This window comes from Pempheris klunzingeri, chromosome 1 (assembly GCF_042242105.1).
Source record: "Pempheris klunzingeri isolate RE-2024b chromosome 1, fPemKlu1.hap1, whole genome shotgun sequence".
Lineage (NCBI taxonomy): Eukaryota > Metazoa > Chordata > Actinopteri > Acropomatiformes > Pempheridae > Pempheris > Pempheris klunzingeri.
Window position 1 is genome coordinate 1652134 of NC_092012.1, and position 22147 is coordinate 1674280.

The 22147-nt window shown below is 44.8% G+C and overlaps 1 protein-coding gene across 1 annotated transcript in view; it reads left to right on the plus strand.

The window, feature by feature from the left end:
- Positions 1-22147, plus strand: part of LOC139225698 (golgin subfamily B member 1-like) — a 35645-nt gene that overhangs the window by 7186 nt on the left and 6312 nt on the right. Inside the window, exons 11-22 of the mRNA XM_070856568.1 lie at positions 122-237; positions 455-572; positions 665-756; positions 844-994; positions 5376-5482; positions 6235-6325; positions 7947-8080; positions 8274-8321; positions 8719-8828; positions 10029-10197; positions 10289-10393; positions 10528-22047. Of these exons, the coding sequence (XP_070712669.1) occupies positions 122-237; positions 455-572; positions 665-756; positions 844-994; positions 5376-5482; positions 6235-6325; positions 7947-8080; positions 8274-8321; positions 8719-8828; positions 10029-10197; positions 10289-10393; positions 10528-22047 (12761 nt within the window). The remainder of the gene's footprint in view (positions 1-121; positions 238-454; positions 573-664; positions 757-843; positions 995-5375; positions 5483-6234; positions 6326-7946; positions 8081-8273; positions 8322-8718; positions 8829-10028; positions 10198-10288; positions 10394-10527; positions 22048-22147) is intronic.

Sequence of the window (22147 nt, forward strand, 5' to 3'; positions counted from 1 at the left end):
AATTAATGTGCACTATTTATTGTAATGACACATATGAAGTAATGAAATCTCCATAGAAAAACATGCTCATCTGCCTACAGGGTTTGATGTGTGACTTTCTGTCTCTCTTCATGTTTTGCAGCCAAAGCAAAGCAAAAAACAGACGAAGCCAGCAGATCAGAGGGCAAGTTCCTGAAAATGAAAGCCTGGTCTAAATCCCGGATCAGACAGCTGGAGGAGGAGTTAAAGAAAAGCCAGGTGTGACGATAACATCTGTACAGTTAATGTTAAATGATTTCTACAGAAGATACGTGAATGTAGACATGACATTTTTATAACCGATTCAAAAGAAGTAATAAACTTTTTCATTTTGTTATCCAGAGTAAAACTATAAAACATTTTAAAATGCAGGAAGAACTCTTGTAAGCAGAGTCTTTTTTTTTTTTGATGTGGTCACTTTGTGGTCACCCTTCAGGCTGGAGCGGCCCCCCCAGAACTGACTGCCCTGCGGAGTCGTATCACAGCACTGGAGGAGGAGCGGGAGGAAAACCTCTGGAAAGTGGAGCAATATGAAGAGCTCAAAGCAAAGAATGGTAGAAACACCAGCTTTGACCACTTGAACCTGCAGCATCACCGCTAGCTTTGATGCCAAAATGAGCACGGTGTGTTTGATGTGCTCTTCTAGAAATGCTGGAGGCTAAGCTGGTGGTTTATGAGGAGCAACAGAGGACTCTACAGGCGGACCTGGAGCAGTTCACCAAGAGAGCGGCCTCTCAGGTCGGGGATCCGGGCTCTTCGGTGTCCAGCTGATGAAAGCTGCTCGGTGCTGGCGTCCCGTTAACTCTCCGTTCCTTCTGGTCGCAGGCAAGCGAGTCAGGCAGCGCCGACGAGACTCAGAGCCAGGTGCTGGAGTGGCAGGAGATGGTCGCCGAGGCGGTCAGCGCCAGGGACCGCGCCAAGGAGGAGAAGGCTGCCATGGCCCTCCGCATCAGCCACATGGAGGAGGAGCGAGAGGGTAAGGCTGCTGGAGGGTGACACAGTGACTGAATGAAGGTGGAATAAACAGGCTCTGGTGTTTCTCACCACTGGGTAACCACAGGTACCTGTCAGGGGCAGAAATCAGTAGTACTTTGGTACTGACACACCTTATCTGTTACTATAGTCACTGAAATGTGACTCAGCACAAACTAGAACATCATTCTTTGTTCTTTTTATTACAATTATCTCAGTGTTTTCTTGTAATTTAATTTATAAATCTCCTTTAACCCAACTTTCCGACAGCCATGTTCACCTCTCCCTGCCACCATCTCTTCACCAGTCATCAACAAATATGTCGATGATCAGAAATCCATTCATTAGTGTCAGTTACTTGTTTTTATTTTCACGTCTAATTCACTAAATCATGTATAGAGACTTTTTATGGAGAAAACAGGACACACAGGAATCCCTTCCAGGCTGTCTGACTTTATATGATCAGATATTCCATAAACACAAACTTAGAAATCCAAGAGTGCTTGAAAATGCTTGCATGCTTTATTATAATGTTCTGTTTCTGTGTTGCATTGATAAATAAGCCGACTTCACGTGCACCCGTGACTGTTAGTGCTGCCTGTATTCAGATGATCCCAGAACAGTTCACACTACCACACAGAACCAAAGACCAGCCCAACTACAAGAAGCACATGCCAGGTTTCACCTTAACTGCAATGACAGTTGCTGATATCAAGAAATCCACTCATTTGCTTAAGGCGCTTTTCCATCACACAGTTTTAGCTCAACTCGACTCGCCTCGACTCGGTTTGGTTGGTTTTCCATTACAGTAGCGTACCACCTCAAAGTGGGGGGGTCGTCATAGTGCGGCGGCCCAAAACTCCGGTGGTGTAATTTCTATGCGGCACAAACACAAACACACCTGAGGACCTGGAGCGTTTGGTTTGTGTGGATCCGTTCACCTCGTTCACAGAGATAATAAAAACACCCGGTCTGTTTCCAGGTTTTAAAAATGGAGGGTTTGATTCTTGTGAACGAGTCGCTGTCATGACTCATCCAGTGATGTCACTCCCTGATCGGCCAATCAGTGGCCTGCAGTCTGGTGACGTCACATTTTCAGCTCGACTCAGCTCACTTGGACCCCCGGCAGAGGAGGTACTAAAACAGTACCTGGTGCCAGGTAGTATCACCTGGTGGAAAACCAAAAAGGTCGAGTCGAGTAGGTACAAGTGGAAAAGCACCATTAGTTTGTTAGGTGGACTTGCTGTAATAAATCCCACATCCCTGAGGGTTATAGTTGCCCCTCATCCTGCTGTAAGTTTACTATGATGGTCTATTCTGAACACATGGCGTCTCTTGCATGTGTGTCTGTCCCGGCAGAGGGACCCCTCCTCTGCTGAGGTTTCTCCTGTTTTCTTTGCTTTGTTTTCAGGTAGTTTTACCTTTTCTTAATCAGGGCTCTAAGATAAGGGGGTGTCCTATGCTGTACAAACCCCCACCCCACCCTGAAGATACTGGGGGTTTATAAATGTAATGAACTCTGGAGCACAATGCCACAGGATTCAGTTCACCTAATGAGCTGGCTGCCAGGTGTTCATTCCAGTTATCGTCTTTTATTTTGTCCACCACTACCCCCACCACCATGTTTTGTAGCAGGGAGCGATTTCAAGTTTGTGTTTTACCGTTTACCACGTGTCTGACTGAACATTACTTTCTTTTTCTTAATCCCCCCCCCCCACTCCCTCCTCCCTCTCCCTGTCCTCACCGTCGTTAATGGGGAGCATTTGGTCTTCCCCGTGCTGCCTCCCATCTCGTGGACCCCCTCCCCCCCTCCCTCCCTCTCCAGCTTCTGCTCCAGGGATGGGAGCAGCCACACAGAACAGTTTCCCATCAGTTTTGTGCACGCAGGCTCTTCCAAACCTCCAGTGCAGCTCTTGCGTGCTGTACTGCCCGTAGCTCCCCCGAAGCTCGCCTTTGCTGGGGTGAGCTCCAGGCAGTACAGTGGGGGGGCTGCACTTCAGAGTCTTCCATTTTTGTTTCTCCTGTCCCCCCCCCCTCTCCTGTGTTGTTCCTCCTGTCCATTCCTTCACCCCTTTCTGTTCTTCTGTCCCACTGTTTCTTCTTTCCGTCCTTTGATTTCTGGTGTGGCCACACTAAGATACTCTGGAATATTCTGCCAATAATAATATCCTGGACATTTTTAGTTTTCTTTTGTGCTAGGGTGGCTAGATTTGCACTAACTCTGGGAAGAGGACTAATGTGTAGAACCCCTCTGAGTTTCTGTTTTTTTTATTTTAAGAAAATAAAATGCATTCTTCATTCATTTAAGATAGATAAATCCAAAGTCATGCTCAAAGTAAAATGGCTAATGCTCCCTTTTACATGAATTATGGCTGTTGGTTTTGATTAGCTGTGTGTGCCACTGACTGTTAAATTACTAAATTAATGAAGTGGAGTTGACGTTAATGAACCTCCTGTGAATAATGAGCCTCAAAGCCCTCGCAGTAATTAACTCCTCTGTGAAAGGCCTGTGCGGTTAATTTGTCAGCAGAGTTTGATCGAGTCGCCGACAGAAGACCGGAAACCTTTTGTTCACTCTGTACGTCGTTGCTCAGACCTCGGAGACAGTTACTTCTTACCTTTGCATTCAGTCCAATCTGTCCTGTTGGTGTAATTTTTAGTTATTTGGTGGATTTAATTCAGTTGGAGAAACTCTGACCCGGTTATGTGGTTGGTGCTGCTGTAAATGATGTAATTAGAAGTGTATTTCTTGATTGGAAACGGACTCTTGTGTGATGCACAAGTTGCTCTGATACGAATAACATGCACGTTATTTCATTGAGTCAAATGGCATCTATGTCGGAGCTTATGAATTCCTCTAAACAGTATCTAAAGACATGCTTACTGCTCCTTCACCAACATCAGTTCCTGCTCAGCTCTTGCTTCTCGCTTTGTCAGCAAAGTGCAGCAACAACTCCTTGTTCCAGTGTCTGTTATATTATTCATAAAGCCAGAACTTAAAGGAAGAGTCAGTTTGAAGGGTAACAAAGGTGTTAGTTTTAGACTTTGTTTTACATTACTCATTGTTTCTGGGGGAAAAAAATGAATCAATTAACTGCCTGCAATGTAAAGAAGACAGTTTTCTGATCTCACTGAACAAACTGTTTGCTTTGGGTTTCTCACCTGAAGCATCAGACGTCAGGCTCTTCTGCCGCACTGCATCATGTGGCTCAGAGAGAGGACGAACCTGCAGGACTAACTGTTCTGGCTTCATGAATAATATTCTGACTCTCCTCTTCTTACATCCTCTGTGTAATAATCCCTGCCGCTGTGGTCAGAGTGGGTGACGTCACCAGTCTGAGGCAGAGATGCTCCGTGCTGCCTCAGACTTAGTGTAGATGATCCAGATGTTCCGAATCATATTCAGCACATCTGTTCCTGTGTTGCTCTGCTGTGTACTGTATTATGTGCACGGCTCTTCTGAAGAGAGACCATCTCTACTTATCCCTGCTGATACACTGAACCCACACTGACCACTGCTTCACCCACCCAACTCCTTTTCTTTTTCTGCCCCACCCTTTGCTTTGAGCTGACCCCCTCCCTTCCCCACACACCCCCACCCTCCCCTCCCTACACATCAAAATCAGCCTGTTGTCACAAAACAGATGGGAACATGTCTTGTTCTGCCTAATCATTTTGATGCCCCCCCCTGCTTGCATCCTATGCTGCTAAATGAAAAAAAAAAAAACCTGTTAAATTAAAAGCACTGCAAGACTCTCCTTAGTTCTGCACCTGCCCTGTGTTACTCTAAATAACTGTCTGGTCTCTCTGCTGAAGAAACACTGGCTTGAAGAGTGACTCACGACAATGGGCCCTCTCCTTCCTCCCACAGCCACTTTTACTCCCCCTCTCCCACATGTTTGAATGCTGTTTTCCTTTGCTATGCAGATTAGGTGTGCACGGCTCTGACCAGAATGTTGCTTCTGAATTGTTCCTCAGGTCACACACCTTATGTAAACGCCGAAGTGCACACATCTCTAGAGTTAACTTTCTCCGTCTCCATCTTTGATTCTCTCAGTCTCTGTCTCTGTACTTCTCTTACAGTCTTGCCTCTGTTGTTGCTTTTCACTTTTGGAACGCTGTTTTCTGTGTTACAAAGTTCATGTGTGGTGTTGAAAGTGCCCCATCTTCATCTTCATCATGACCACCAGCATCATCTCTGCCAGCACACTTATCTTTTCTCCATCCTGTCTTCAAAACGTGTCTCCTTTCACTCTGTCGTCATCCTGCCCTCTCCATTTTATCCCCATAAATCCATCCTCAATCCAAAAAAAAAACCTCCCCCTTTCCCTGTGGCACAAAACTGATTGAGGATGACTGGTTCTTTCCTGGCTGCTCCGATCCAGCACTGGCCACTCGGCAGCAGGAGTTGGAGGAGGAGCTGGCTCAAACTCGGGGGCTCAGCCATCACAGGGCCAAGAAGCTGGCGGCTCCGGCCCAACGAAGCCTGCAGGTAGGTGGACAGGCTGACGTCACTGTGGTGGTGCCGCCGTAACACCAGCAGCCTCTCAGGCTTTCCTTAAATGCTTATATGTGCTGGGATGTTTGCAGTGGAGAAGTAACTTCAGCTTTTATTATTTTGTGAAAACATTAATTTGACCAATTGCTACGTCTTCCTGCATAAAATAACCCAGAAGTCAGAATGACTTTATAAATTAAGCTCAGATTAAATTAAAACTTGGCCTCATCAAACCTTGAAAATACATTAAAGTGCTTCTTTTTGCTGAAGTGATCAGTCGGCACTTCTTCTGGCTGCATGTCACCAGTTCAGGCTCATTTTATTTGTAAAGCTAAACCTGACCGTCTTATTTATGGAGCATTTTAGAAGTAGCTTAAAGCCGGGCGCTGAATAACCTGATGAGTCTGGTTACGCAGCTGAAATAATCATTTCTCTTTTGTCTCTTTTGAAGATCATTTTCTAATCTTACAGGAAGTAATCACCTTTTTAGAGAAGGTGCACATTAGTGGCCATTTTGAGTCACGATAATTGCAGCTAAGCTCTGCAAGATACTGAATGGGCTGATTGCTCTCATTGAAAGGGGACTAATGCGCCCATTTCTTTCTCTCTGAGGGCTGAGAGGATCAGTAGCACTCTCACGTCTGTGTGTTAAGAACAGAGCGGATCAGGAGGTGATTAAGCCTATTGATGATGATGATGTATAACCCGTCGGCGCCCTGCTTCAGTTCGGTGTGTCCCATTTGCAGGAGGACTTTGAGTTCGATGGGCACGTCCCATTCCAGGACCCCCGGAGCACCTCTGAGAGCACGACCCCGATGGAGGGGGAGAACATGGGAGGTTGGTGGCCCGAGTACAGTACTCCTGACACAGGTGTGAGACCCGCTGGACAGTTTACACCGGCATGCACTCTGTCATCCCCCCACGTCACTTTGGGAAACTTGAGTTGCCTTTGGGTTGATATTTTGTTTTCACCGTAACACTCCAACCTTATTTTTTGTGTTGGATTGTGGCTGTTGGTTGGTTTTGTCTTCTTGTCATCTAACCTGCCACGACTGTGAATGTGAGACCTGGGGTATCTACATTGGGTTATTGGGTTTTACATTCTGGGGTTAGCTTGGTTCAGACTTCTCTTTGTGGACTCGTGTGCTGGGTCGCACGGTAGCAAGCTGAGTTCAAGCTCGTCTCAGACTTATTAAACACAACTCTGGGACAGTCGGTATAACCCAGAGAGTGAGACGCTCATTCACTGGTTGTCATGTTCATCAGTTTCCAGTATTTTCTTTGGACACGTGCATGCTGGTTGAGCTGGCTAGTGTTTGGTGGGATTAGTCCCCTAAATGCACTGAATTCATGTGAGATCATATAAATGTAGGTGGCAGGAGTCCATCTGTGGTAAGTTTTGTTTTTTTCATCGTTTGCATGTTCTGCTCCTTTTTTCTCCATTTCCTCTCATCCCATCTTGTTGCCTTTTTAAGCTGTTGCTTTTCACAAAACCAAAAATACATCAGCAATTATCTGAAAAAATGAAACAAAACAAAAAAACTAAGGAAAACTGACTGATGTCATTTTTAGTTGTTTGCAGCTAACCCTCCAGATCCACTTTTCTCTTAGACTTTGTCTCCTGTGATTATTGCTTCCCACTGATTCACCTTTCCTAAAGATTTTCACCCACTTGTGTTCCCAGTTGTACCACCACAGTAGAGCTGTCACATTTTTATCAGACCATGTCCCAACACGGGAGAGCCATCAAGTAATTAGCTCCAATGAATGCAAATACCACACAGCTTAATCCTAAACTGTGTTGTAGAATTTAAATAGTTCTGTTTAAAGCCTCTGCTGCCTCATTAGAGTGACAAGCTTCCAGGTTAACTGCATGGTGACGTTACTGTGAGGCAGTTTGCATTTTTAAAAGTCTGACCACAGCATTATCTCCTTGTTTTTTTCCATTTGTGGTGTTAAATACGTCACTTCTCAGATGAATCGAGTGTCTGCTCGGCGTGATTCACTAGTGTGCACCATTTTGTGTTAACAAAGAAAACAACAATAGCTTCAGTTACTTCATTTTTTTGTCCAAATTTGAATGATAGTTTAACTTTCTGAATAAAAAGTGGCAGCCCTACAATACTATTAGTATATTCCCAAATACTTACTCACTTTGAGCCTCTGAAAGGCTTTTAATCTGAAACTACTTGCACCAAGTGTTGAGGTTTATTGTTGATAGCCTGACGGTGCTAAAAAAACACGCCAGAATTCATGAGTGAATAAAAACAGCATTTCTCTAAATAGAAAAGAAACATGATTCTACATGATCTGTTGTTCTACTGATGAAATTACTGCAGCGGACACGTAGATCTTTGCCGAATCGTTCCAGCTCCCATCAGTGACCTTTTATTTGCGCCTGGCTTCTGTTTGTTCATGTCAAATCCTCAGTAACTGTTTTCTGTCCTGATGGCTCCAGATGGTCTGCGGTCCGTCGTGGAGGAGCTGGAGCTGGAGAGGAACCAGCTGCAGGAGCAGATACTGGGCCTGGAGGAGCGCTGTCAGGATCTAGAGGATCGGCTGCAGCTGCAGGCCCGTATAGAGTCGTTACAGGTAACCTCGCTGCTCCCACCCCCACCTGACATCACACACTATCTCCTACCCTCAGGGTCTTCATGAATATTGTCTTACACTCACACTGTGTAAATGTAACTTACCTGCTCATGAGTAACACAGTAAACGATGAGTGAATTGCATGTCCCCCCCCCTGAGGACTAGGATTTTGTAACAAACCCTTCTAACACAGGTGACGTTTGATGTAGATGAAGATGAGCAGCCATGTTGGGTGTCTCAGGTGTGTTGGGCCTCTCATGTATGTGTGCGCTAGAGGGCACCTCTGGCGGTGACGGCTAATGGTGTGGTGTGCTTGTTTAATCTTGGACACGCTCTACTTTTCAAGTCATGTTTTAATCTAGTGCAGCGTTCTGCCGCAGACTCACTGGGTGTCATAGATCACACGCTTTAACTGTCAAAAACAGTGAATATCAAAGTTCATTACTGCCACATCAATGGGGAAAACAAATATCTAGTAACATCAACGATTCAGATGATGTATGTGATGCCGTCTCTTTGACGCTGCTCTCCAGCGGGTCTGCTGTCACCCACATCTGTGTGCAGTGAGAATGTCTTTACGCTTTGTGCTTTAAGAATTTAATCTTTGCATATTGATATTTCTTTTTCTGCCACCACAGAATGAGTCAGAGAAACTCCAGAGCCAACTCGCCAGCGTCCGGAGTCAGCAGAGCAGAGATGCAGAGAAGCACCAGCTCCTGGTTAGCAGTCTCAACGAACAGCTGAAAGGGTGAGCTATCCACTCACTGCAGACATCACTTCTGCTGCTGTCGTCCCTTTTAAATATATCAAGATATAAGATAAGATAAGATATCGTTTATTGATCCCTCAGTGGGGAAAATTTGCTGTTACAGCAGCTCAAGGGGAAACAGACAAAGCACACAGTTAGAAAATTAAATTAACATAATATATACAGAAGAAAACCTTATATACACACAGAAACATTATGTACACAGAGTACAACAACAGAGTGGGATGGAATAGAAAGTGAAAGATCATTTATAAAAGCTCTACATGTCTGTCTAACTACAAAGCATTTCTTCAGCCTGTAATATTCACCTTCATTTAGCAATAAAAAATCAAAACAAGACTTTATTTTATCAGCTTCAGCCTGCGGCCACTCAGTCTTCTCCTATAAAATGAATCCACTCTGTTGTGGTTTATCAGCAGATGTTTGTTTAACCAAACAGGAGAACAAAATAAACCTTCCAGTAAGGCGGCTAAAGTCCAGATCACTTCTTGGCCTGCGAGTCCAGAAGTCCAGTCTGTGTGGTCAGTTTCACCCACTGAAATGAACCCTTATTCTGTGAACGGAGGCGTCTTGGGATGAAAAGGATTTTTCTACATCAAACCATGAGCCACAGTGAAGTGGACCTCTCTTCATCTCTGTGAAGATGATTTTCTATAGCGCACTTGCATTAACAAAGCAATGTGCATATTTGTCTCATTCCTGTTCAGAGATCTTTTTTTACCTCAACAGCCTCTTGAATTTACATTTGAATAGGTCCCATTTATCTTTCTGAATACAAGCAAGATCACTTATTATGTTATGATATCCATGATATTGGACATCTTATCTCAGGTTCAGCTCGACAGGTGAGCGAGGAATATGCAATTGACAAATGTGAGCTCCGAAATGAGAGCATATTCATTATTTGTAATAATAGATTTGCTCACAAGTCACAATACAAGGCAGCTGAAATCAGTTTTTTATAGTGGGGTGTGAGTTTTGTAATGAGATTGTTCCATTTCATTACTGTTCATCATATCGCTGTCAAGGAGAAACCTCATTGTCACTGCTCACAGTGACAATGAGGTTTGGACACTGAGATATATATATATATACACAGCCTGGTGTTTGATCTTGGTATTTTTGATGTGTTAAATAGTTTAACCAAGTTTGTTTTAACTGTAATTGTGTTTTTTTTAGACTGAGCAACACACAGGAGTGTTTGGAAAGTTCACTCATCGAGAAGGAGAACACGCTGGCCAAGACGTCTGAGAAGCTCGAACTCATCAACAGCCTTCGAGAATCTCTGAGGGAAAAAGAAATTCAGTACAAAGAGGTGTCTGACAAGCTCCTCCAGACTGAGAGTGCTGTAAGAGATTTGGCTCCTTTGTTTTGTTTTGCATCTGCTTGTCACAGTTGAATAATCTGCAGCAGTTGACTTTGTTGTTTTTCTTCTGCAGCTTGAGAATGTTTCCAAGAAGTGCAGCAGTTTGGAGAAACAGTGCTCTGAGATGAAAACAGAAGTCGTCGACCTCACGCAGAAGCTGACTCTGCTGAAGGACAAGGTGTGATTTTTGTTAACATCTTTACATTTTCACAAATGTTTCACCTGTTTTATCCTTTATTTTTTTTCATGCATTCATGGATTGCAGTTCTTTCACACTGCTGTAATGAAAATGTGACTCTTCTCATTTTTCAGACACAAAAGCAGGAAGTCACCATAGAAACTTTACAAAGTGAGCTTGATCAGACAAACGAGGAGCTGGATAAACTAAATACCGCCTATTTGGAAGAACGAGCCCAACTCATTCATGACCTTCAAGGCTGCGAGCGGGAAATTGATAGTCTCAAAGATATCCTGTTGGAAAAGGACAAGGAGATATCAACCCTCTCTAGTAACATGGCGGAGTATGCGGAACAGGTCACTGCGCTGAAGCAGGAGATCAAACTCAAAGAAGAGAACCTGCTTCATGTAGAAAAGGCGCTGAGTAAGGCCGAGCGCGAGGCCACGATTATCAGAGAGTCGCAGGATTCAGACAAGCAAACCCTGGACAGCAAGATGACGGAGCTGGTCGGGAACCTCAAGGATACCGAGGCGGAGCTGGTCAAGGCCAAAGAGGAAAGAGAGTCTAAAGTGGCGGAGGTGGAACACCTGATAAAGCAAGCTGAAGAGGATAGAAAAACTATTCAGGACCTCAGAGGGAAGATCCAGAAACAGACTGTGAGCCATCGTAATCATCTGTCCGAATGTGAATCCCACATCACTGCACTAAAGGAGCAGCTGGCTACGTCCACCCAACACATACAGGAGTCAGAAGCTCTCGTTTTGCAGCTCAAGGACAAAAATACCAACAATGAGCAGCTACAGCAGCAGCTTAATGATAAAGAACAGACGTATGAGAAAGAACTGAAGTCTTTCAAGGATGAAGAGAACAAACTTCTGGCACAGGTGGAAAAATACAACAACGAAATGCAGACGTTGTCCAGGCAATTAGAGGAGCAGGCGCAGAGTGAGGAGCACATCAAAAGGGAGATGCAAGAGAAAGCGGAAACCATAACATCACTGGAAAACCAAATAAAGGCGTCTGATAAACGGGCCGAGGACGAGAGGCAGAAGTTCAACACTGAATTGCAAGTCCGGGATGCAGAAAATGAGAAATTGAGCAATGAGCTTCAAAGCAAAGATGAAAATATCTCCAAACTCAAGAATGCGTTTAAAGGCCTTAAGACTGAGAAAAAGCAGCTGCAAGAAAAACTTAAAGGGCTGACTGAGGAGCTGGGGCGACAGACGCAGAATGTAAATCAACTCAGTGAAAAGGTTGCATCTGCTCTTGAACTTAACCACAGTCTGGAGAATCAAGTGCAGTGCCTTACAAAAGAGAAAGAGAGGCTTGAACTGGAAGTCACTCAGAGTGTAAAAACTATTTCAGACGTTACAGCTGAAAAAGATTCCCTGCAAGCCAGAATATCTACGTTGGAAACACAGCAATTACAAAACAACACAGTAATTGAAGGGCTACAAAAAGATAAAGAGGATTTGACTCTTCAAACTAATGACTTAAATAGAGTTATTGAGCAGAGCACTCACTCAAACTCAGAGATGCTGCTGGAGAAAACAAATGAATGTAGAAATCTCAGCCAGTTACTCAGGGAGAGGGAGGAGAAGGTGACACAGCTGCAGGAACAAGTGCAAAGCTTGACTTCTAAGGTCGACCAGCTCCAGCTTGACATGGCAGAAAAAGAGCAGACTGTCGAGGCCCAACAAAACCAGCAAACGCAGCTTCAGGAAACACTGTCCCTGCTGCGAGAACAGGAGTGCAGTCTGAAGTCAGGGTTAATGGAAAAAGATACGATGTTGAAAGAGAAGCAGGAAGCGTACGACAGTTTGCAGAATGAAGCTACGCAGCAGAAAAATACTGCGTCTAAGCTCCGAGCAGAAGCTGAATCACACAATGAAGAACGCACACGACTTTGTCGGCAAATTGAAGAGAGAGAAGAAATGTTGAAAAATGTGAAGCAACAGTGTCAAAAACACAAAGAAGACCTGGATGAGACAAACAAGACTGTTAAATCCCTGAGTGACCAAATCAGCGTCATGCAGGAAAACGCCAGAAAGCTTCAGTCTGAAGCAGAGCTGAGGCAAACTCAGCTGGCAAGTCACATCCAGACGGTGACTGCAGAAAACCAGCAGCTTCGTGCCGCTTGTGAATCCAGAGAAAAGGAGCTTGCTCAGCACACACAGGTTCTCTCTGAGCTTGACGGACGGCTTAAAGCGACTCTTGAACAGAACTCCAGTTTTGGCGTGAAGATCGGAAGCCTAACAGAAGATAATCAGAGACTACAAGAGGAGCTGACGCAAAACATCAAATCAGTTTCCGAACTAACCTTTGAGAGGAGTTCACTCCAAGAACAGAAGTCTGGGCTTGAAATTCAAAACTCAGACAATCAGAAAATAATTGCCAGCCTGTTGAAGGAGAAGGAGAGTCTTTCCATCGCAGTAGATGACTTTAAAAAGATCATAAAGGAAAGCGAACTGTCAAACTCTGCAGATTTGCTTGAGAAAACAAGTGAGTGTGCTAATCTGTCAAAAACATTAAGGGAGAGAGAAGAGCAACTTCAAAGTCTACAAGAGCAAGTTAGTCAACTCAACATGACCTTGAATGAGAAAGATCAAGCGGTGTCCGAGCAGAGTTCACAGTTGGAAGCTCAGCAGAACCAAATCCTGCAACTTCAGGACGTTATATCGATGCTTCAGGAACAAGGATCTGTCCTCAAGTCAGGGCTAATGGAGAAAGACTCAGTGCTTCAACAGAAAGCAGAGGAATGCAGCATTTACCAGAATGAAGTCACGCTGCAGAAAGGCCTCATATCACAGATGCAAGGTGAGGTGGAGTCACTCAGGCAGGAGTGCTTGGAGGCGAAACAGCAGATAGAGCAGAAAGAGCAGAGTTTAAAAGAAGTAACAAATGAGTTCCAAAACCACAAAGACGAGCTGAATAAACGAAACGAATCAGTAATTTCTCTCAGCAGTCAGCTCGGTTTCATGAATGAGAATGCTGCTGAGATGGAGGCTGAAATTACCAACCTAAAGACTTCTGTGCAGAGACTCACGGCAGAAAACTGTCAGCTGACACAGAAGGAGGACCAGAGTAAGGCCGAGATAATCGATTATAAAGACAACATTCAAGCGCTGAACGAGCAGAATGCAAAATTTAAATCTGAACTTCAGAAAACAGTGACGCAGCTTTCTAAAGCACACGAAGAAGCAGAGGAACTCAAAGAAGGACTCAAAACTGCAAACTCGGAGAAGGAGAGGCTTAATATGACCATGCAAGGAAAAGAAGAGTCCCAGAAACAGCAGGAGAATTTAGTCCAGCAACTCAACAGCTGGATCGCTGAGCAGGAGGAGCAGCTGAAACGGAAAGCAGAGGACAATGTTGGTTTATGTGCAAAAGTGTCAGAGCTTGAAGAGTCTGTCTGTAAACTCGGTGGTCACGTTGACCGTCTGACCTCAGAGTCAGCCGTCCTGAAAAATACTTTGCAGAAAAAAGAGCAGTCAAGTCTTGAATTTCAAAGTCAGTCTTCAGCTGCGGTTGGAGATCTCAATTCAAATCTACAAGCCAAAGAGGCAGAGTGTGAGAGCTTGAAAGAACAGGTTTCACACCTTGAAGAATCCGTCTCGAAGCTCAGCAGCAACCTGCAAGTACAGATATCTGAAGTGGAAAATCTTAAAAAAGCCTTGGAGGAAAAAGAGGCGGCTCTTTCGGACCAATCAAAGTCTCTTCTGGACTTTCAGAGAAGAGCAGATGAGGCTTTGCTGTTCAAAACTCAGTTGATGGAAAGCACAGAGTTGGTGTCACAGCTACACAGTCAAATTCAGTTACTGTCCACCGAGTCTGAAAACCTCAAAAAGTCCACAGAAGAAACACAAAGTGCCTTTAATAACCTACAGGAAAGATATGCAGCAAACCTGGAAGAGTTGCAAGATGTGAGGAAGCAAATCTCCCAAAGGACTGATGAGGTGTCCAACCAACGGAAGTTATTGGATGATGCCAACGACAAACATCAGACCACCATAGAAACACTGAGAAATGAGTTATCTGTGATCCGTGACAAACTTGGGAAAGCTGAAGAGCTAAACTCCGCTCTTTCAAAGGAAAGAGATGACGCTTTTGCTTCTCATCAATCAAGCGTGTCTCTGCTGACTGTTGAAATAGACAGACTCAAATCACAACATCTTCAAGTTGTGTCACAGATGAACGCACTAACAGAAAACCTGGAGCAGAGAGAAATGGCTCTTCATGCAATTAACAGTCAGTACACGTCCCAGGCCAAACACGCATCCCAGCTGGTCTCAGAAATGCAGAAACTAGAAGAGCAGAATAAGAGACTAAATGAGGAGATGAGTTTGTTAAAGGAAGAGCACCACAAGCATCTTACTGCTGTCAGTAATGAAAACACACACTTGCAAGAGGAAGTTAGAAAAGTTCTTGCAGAGAAGGAGGAGCTGGAAAGGAGACACCATCAAGTATGGGCATCGCAGGGGGAGCTGCAGGTTCAAATGGAGCAGCAGTCCAGCAGCATGAAGGGAATAATGGAGGAAACGGTGTCCGAGAAGGAGAGCCTTCAAGCAAAGGTTAGTGCCAAAGACGAAGAACTTTCCCAATTAAGAGAAAACATTCAAAAGATAGAACAGATTCTGCAGGATTCTGAGAAAGAGTGGCTGTTAGTGTTGGATAGGGAGAAACAGGATAAGAATCTACTTGCAGAACAATTGAAAAGTGTTGAAAATGAAATGAAATCTAAAGATGTTAAAGTTACTGCTTTGAAGCAAGACTTGGACAGTTTGCAGGAGAAACTAGCGGCAGCTTCCTCTGCAGTTAGACAGGGTTCTGATCAACTGAGTGCAAAAGAGCTGGAGGCGTCAGCGTCCAGGATTCAACTTGAGAAGGTCTTAACATCAGTCCGAGAAAAGGATAACGAAAACTATAACTTGCAACGGGCTCTAAAAGCTGCAGGACACGAGTTACAAAAACTTGTAGTGAAAAAGAACGTTGCTGAAAATTCCTCTCCAGCCGCATCTGAGAGCTCAGCTGCTTTAAATGAAACAGCCTCTTTACAGGACATGATAAAACACGTACAAGAAAGTCATCAGTCTGATTTAGATGCTTTGACAAATGAGTTGGATAAAACGGTCGCACAGTTAGAAAAAACACAGAACACGCTCGACGAAAGGGAGAGGATTAATGGTGAGATGGGTCAACAAGTTGCTGTCTTGCAAGAGATGGTAGAGCATCTGCAGACTCGCCTCAGTGCCGAATCGGAGAAAGTGAAAGAAGCTACAGGCAGACGCTCTTCTTTACACAGTGAATGTCAAGCAAAAGATGAACAAATCAGCTGTATGAGCATTCAGATAAGTCAGCAGAAGGAATTACTTGCTGGACTTAGTCAGCAGTTAAAGGACAGAGATGCATCCATCGCCCAAGTCATAGAATCTGCCTCAAATGAAAGAATGAAACTTGATGAGGAGAAAACATCTCTAATGGCACAATTAGAAAGCATGGAGCAAGAACACAAAACCACCATGAAGAGGCTCGAAGAGGTTTCACAGCAGTTAGAGGAGCAGATTTCATTCTCTCAACGTGAAATTGAGACCAAGAACTCAGAGAAGCTTGAGCTGATTAAAGTAAAGGATGATTTAAAGGGTGAACTAGCCAAGGTATCTAAAGAAAAAGATGCAGCGAAGAAGAAGCTTCAAGCTGCTCTCATTGTAAGAAAGGACCTGTTGAAGAAAATTGAGCAATATGAAAACCAAAAAGAAGAGAGTGTAAACAATCAAAGTGAGGTTTCACTTCTACAGGATAAATTACAAGAAGCAACAAATCAAGCTGAGGCCACTGCAAAAATGTATGAAGAAAATGTTTCTCTTCTTGAAAAGAAAATTACTGACAAAGAAAGAGAGATTTTTGAACGCAAAACAGAAAGTGAAAGTCTTGTGGAGCAGTTACAGTCAGAAAAACAAATGTTGGAAGCCACATTCAATCAGGCAAAATTGAACTTGTCAGAAACTTTGCAAACACTGACAGAGAAAAGCACCCTCGTTGAAGAGCTGCAGGCCAGTGCCGCCGAGAAAGAAGACGAGTTTGAGCGAGACAGAAACAGCTGGATGCAGAAATTAGAAGAGCTTCAAAATGAAATCACGACATGTAAAGACGAGTTACAGGACAAATCGTCCTCCATTGCTACTGCTGTCGATTTAGAAAGTGAGCTCGCACAGATGAAGCAGGAGAAGGCGATGCTACAGAAAAAGGCCCAGGCTGCCTTGGTGGCGCGCAAAGAGACAATGAAGAAGGCTCAAGAAAGTGAAAAGAAATTAACTCAAGAACTCGCTGAACTAAAAGACGACTACAAGGCCCTGTTGGAACAGCGCTGTCAGCAGACCAATGAGCTTAATGCAATCCAGGTAGACTTTGACGAGAAAGTGAGGGAACTCGAGGAGCTCCGTAAAGCCTCTTTGTCTTACCTAGATGAACTGGACACTTTAAGACAGCTTGTTGAGGAGAGGAATACAACTCTGCAAGATTTGAAGATGTCCCTGGCTGAGAAGGAGAGCCAGTGCCATTCCCTGCTGATCTTCCAAACAGAGCTGGACAATGTTAAATCCAAATTTGAGAGCGCAGCTCTTGAGATGGCGAGTAAAGATGAGACTCTGGTGGTCGTGGAGCAAAGAGCAGAAGCTTTGAAATCAAAGCTTCACATGCTGGAGGCTGACTTGGAGAAGGCCCACGCAGAAGTAAAAGAGAAAACAGAAGAAGCAGAGAAATATCAGGAAACAATTAAAGTCACTGAGCTGAAAACCCAACAGGAGAAGCAAGATTTACTGAATGAAAACATCGCTCTGGAGTCCCAGCTATGCATCTTGAAGTCTGCACTTCAGGAACACATGCAGGCGAATGAAGAGAAGTATCTCATTTTGACAGAAGAAAACAGGGCTCTTATGGAGCAAAGCAGTCAGATGAAAGCTGAACTTGAGACTGCAGTTGCTTTAGTTTCACAGAAATCCCTGGAAATTCCAACCACCCAAAAGACATTAGAAGAAACACAGCAGCAGCTCAGTGAGGACAAAGATGCTTTGACTAAGGAGCTTGAAAAAGCACAACTGCACTGTACTGAAAAACAAAGGGATTTGGATGTGTTAAAGCAAGAACAAGAAAATGCTTTCAGATTAATGGATGCTCTCAGAGACGAGGTAGCCATGCTGACTGAGCAACTAAAGGAGTCCGAGAAAGTAAATGAGCAGCTGCATCAGAAGGAGCCTGAGGTGTGTCTCAAACAGGAAGATGATAGCAAAGACGGTGTCTGTGCTGAAAACTTTGACGTGAAACTTAAGGAGAAAGACGATGCCTTGTTAATATCTCAAGCTCAGGTTTCAGAAAAGGAAGAACTAATTGCTGCACTTGAAGTGCAATTGAAACAGCAAATTAAAACACACGAGACCACCATTGAAAGGATGAAGACAGAGGCTGATGAGCTCCAGAAATCTCGTGAAGATGGCACAAAAGTTAATAATCAGGACAACCAAAGCAAAATTGCTCTGCTAACCAGAAAACTTCAAGCAGCTTTGGTTTCCAGGAAAGAACTCTTGAAGGAAAATGCAACACTCAAGGAAGAGCTAGAAATGCTGTCAGCCAAACATGAAGCTAAAGAAGCAGAGTACTTTGCTCTGGAATCATCAGCGCTGAAGTTGAAACAACAGAACATGGACTTGGAAAGCTCTGTGTCGTCTCTGAACAAGGAGAAGGACAAGCTCAACACTGAAGTCGACGGCGTCTTCCGTGATAATCACAACCTGTCGGCAGCCTGTGACAGTTTGAAGCTAACCATAGAAAACATCACCCAGCAAAAACAAGCCTTTTCCTGCCAGCTTGAATCCCTTAAGGACCACCAAACAGACGAGCTCTCCAAGTGGAAGTCAAAGCACGCTGAGCTTAAACAAGAGTACGAGTCCCTTTTACAAGCTTATGAAAATGTTAGCAGTGAAATGGATAAGATGAGGCAGCTTTTGGAGGGGGCCAGAAGAGAGAGGCAGGAAGCCCTCAGAAAATTCCACAAACTCAAGACTGAGATGGAGATTCTGGAGAATCAAGCTAGAGAGATGGAGGAAGAAAATGGGAGAATCAAAGAGAGGATGCACAAATTTTCCAGAGAGAAACGACAGAAGGTTGAGGAGCTGGAGGAAGAGAATGAGAAAATTAAAAGGGAGCTGAGCGAGCTTGGAGAAACCCACAAACTTGCGATGTGCGAGCTGACTGATAAAAATCAACAATTGGAGGCGGACATTTGCACCCTTAGAGAGTCATCGGAGGGTCTCGGAGAGAGGCTTACTGAACTGCAGACAGAGAATAACCAACTGGCAGAAAAGTTTGAAGATGCTAGCTGTTCATTGGAAAAGAAGCACTTGGAATCAAATACATACACAAACAATATGCAGCTCAAACTTGATGAAGCACTCAGTTTGAATAATTCACTGACGGCCCAGATCGAAGCTCAGAAAACAGAACTTGGTGCTCAGCTGGAAATAAACAACTTGCTGCAAAAGGAGAAGCAAAATCTGTCTGAGAGAATTGAGAAGATACAGAATGATCACGAATTGCAGCTGGGAAAGCAATACGATGACATTAAAGACCTCAAAGACATTATTAATAAACACAGCCAAGAGACCATCAGCCTGAATGAGAAGGTGAGAATCCTGGAGGATGATAAGTCTCTTCTGCAGGAGGAGCTCGAAAATGTACAAGAGATTTCAGACAAAGTGAAGAATGAAAATGAATATTTGGAAACTGTGATCCTCAAAAACTCAGAAAGGATTGATGAACTGACCGAGTCGGTCACGGCTCTGCAAACCCAAAACGCGCAGCTATCCTCTCAGTTGGAAGCCAGTAAAGAGATGAGCAGTCAAGTTCGTCAAGAGAAAGAGGAGGAGCAGCTCAAACTAGTCCGAGAGTTTGAGGAGAAACTCAAGACGGTTCAGAGAGGCAATGAGGGCTCCAGGAATGTGAAGAAAGAACTGCAAGAGCTGCTCAAAGAGAAGCACCAGGAGATAAATCAGCTGCAGCAAAACTGCATCAAATACCAGGAATTGATTTTAGATCTAGAGAGCTCTTTGAAGACTTCGCACTCAGCCTGTGAACACTTGGAGAAAGAACTGAAGAAGAGCTCAGAGAAAATGTCGGGTTTAGAGGAGAGGAGTAACCAAGTGGAAGCTGAGCTGACGACGCACAAGAATCTCCTCCAGCAGGCCGCTGAAAAGATTTCAAGTGTTGAGTCTGAAAGAGACCAGCTGGCTCTGGACATATCACAGAAAAATAAAACGTTTGAGGATCAGGTCATGGAGAAAACCAAGTCACTGCAAAAGATAGATCAGAAACAAATCAGCTATTATATGGAGAATCAGATTGTGTTACAGCAACAAATAGAAGACCTGAAGGACTTGACAGATGAAGAAAGTCAGAAAGTTAATGAACTGAGGCAGCAGCTAGACTCTCAAGATATCCAGATGAGCAGTCTGAAAAGAGCGGCTGAGACTAATGAAGCCAGGCTGTCTGCTCTATCTGCCACTGCTCAAGGTGCCGAGGCCACCAAACTTTGGAATGATTTGTACCAAAAGACTTTGCACGAGAAGGACAACCAGCTCCTTGAACAGGGCTTCGTGATAAAAAGGTTTCTCGAAGACATGAGGGTGAAGGATAAAGAGGTGAACGAGCTACGAGTGACCAAGTCAAGACTGGAAAGGACTCTCAACGAGTACTCCGTAGCTGCTGCTGCACAGCAGAGACAGCTGTTTCTCATGAGCGCAAGCAACGCTGAACTAACCGAGAACATGGAGCTCATGACTGTGCAGGTGAAGGAACTCGGTGCGCACGTTGAAAGGCTAGAACAAGACAAAAACACACTGAACCGGCAGCTTGCTGACAAAGAAGACGTGATTTCCCAAACGCAGCTGAATCTCCAGCAAGTGGAGGAGATAAATGCGGACTCGGATGCTCAGCTGCTCCTCTTTCAGTCTCAAAATGACAAACTTCAGGCGGACTTTGAGAAGCAGGAGGGTATTTCTCTGCAGCTGAAAACACTCCTCCAGAGCAAAGACGCTGAGATCTCCTCCTTGCTGTCCTGTAAAGATGGACAGATGTCCGGATATCTGGAACAAGTCCAGGCTAATTACCGCACCCAGGTGGCAGTGTACGAGGACAGGCTAACATCGTCACGCTACCAAAGAGAAAAGACTGACAAAGAGCTCAGAGGACTCGAGGCAAAGGTCAAAAGTCTGCAAATTAAAGTGAACAGGTCTATCCAGGAAAAGGAGCAAATGTCTGCCAAGATGGAATCGTTCAAGAACTCGATGGTGTCTTTGCAGAGTGAACGAGAGCGACTGATGTCAGAGTACAGAATACTTGAAGCAAAGAGTCAGTTGGGCTTAATGGGGAAAGAGGGCTCTCCAGATGGGGAAGGTGGTGCCACCAAAGGCCTTAAACACGAAATAAGGAAACTGTTGCATCAGATGGACGATCTGAACTCAGAGAACGCCATGCTCAGGGCACAGCTGGTGCGGTACAGAGAGGATTTGAACCAGGTTTTATCCCTGAAGGACAACCAGCTGAAGGTCCTACTGAAGAAGCAGCAGGATGTGATCAAAAACCTTGAAAACCAAAAGGCCGCAGCTGAAAAGCAGCGAAGAGAGTCTCGTTTGGAGCTTCAAAAGGAAGAGGAGGCGAGCAATACTTTAAAAGCAGAGATTTCTAAACTCAAAGCTCAGGTGTCGGCACAGGAAGCTGATATGATAACTCTAAAAAAGGAAAGAGCCACGACAAACGAAGGCAAAGTGATTGTTGATTTGCAGGAGGCGGTGGCGGCCAAAGCTGCTGAATGTAATGACCTTCAGCAAAAGCTTCTCTCTCAGAAGATCCTCTCTGATGAGCGTAAGGGGAAAATGCAGCTGCTGGAAAACGAAACTGACAAAAAACTGGCTGAGGCCGAGGACAAGTACAACAGTGAGCTGGACACGTTCGAGCGCGAGGTGGAGCTGATGAGAAATGAGCGGGAGACGGCCGATCAAAGGGTGGCAGAGCTCGCCAAAGACCTCATTGAGATGGAGCAACAGGTATCTGAGGCCAAAATGCAAAACAAAGACGTAAGAGCTCAAAATGAATCCCTGTGCAAAGCCATGGCTGCTCTGCAGAACGACCGAGACCAGCTCATTGAGGACTTCAAGACCCTGAGGAACAGATATGACGAAGAGCTCAGAGAGACTCAGGCAGCCTTGAACAAGGTCGAGCGCAGTCTGCAGGATGCCACGTCCGACTTGGCGATGTTTGCCAAAGAGAGGGACGTTCTCGGCCATAAGTTGAAAGCTTTAGAGGGCAAAGACGCTCAAACAGAGCTGAGCAAGTTGCTGGATGAGCTGACGAAGGCTTTGTCGGAGAAGGAGCGGGAGCTGAAGCGGGTCGTCCTGGAAAACAACACGTACAGCAGGCAGCTGTCGGCGTTCTCCAGATCCATGGCCAGCCTCCAAAACGACCGGGACCGGCTGATCGACGAGTTGAGCGGGGCCAAAAGAGTGGTTGAGTCCAGGCAAGGGTCAAGCCCAGAGGCCACCTCCATGAGTGTGGACAGGTCAAAAGGAAGTGGCGTCAGTGCCCTCCAGACTGAGAGAGATGGGCCGGTAAGTCAAGTCACCAGCTGTAGTTTGAGTGTGGCTGCTGCTTGCACGTCCTCGCTCTGCTGTGTTTCAGTTTGTCAGAAAGCATGCAGGGTCACCTTAG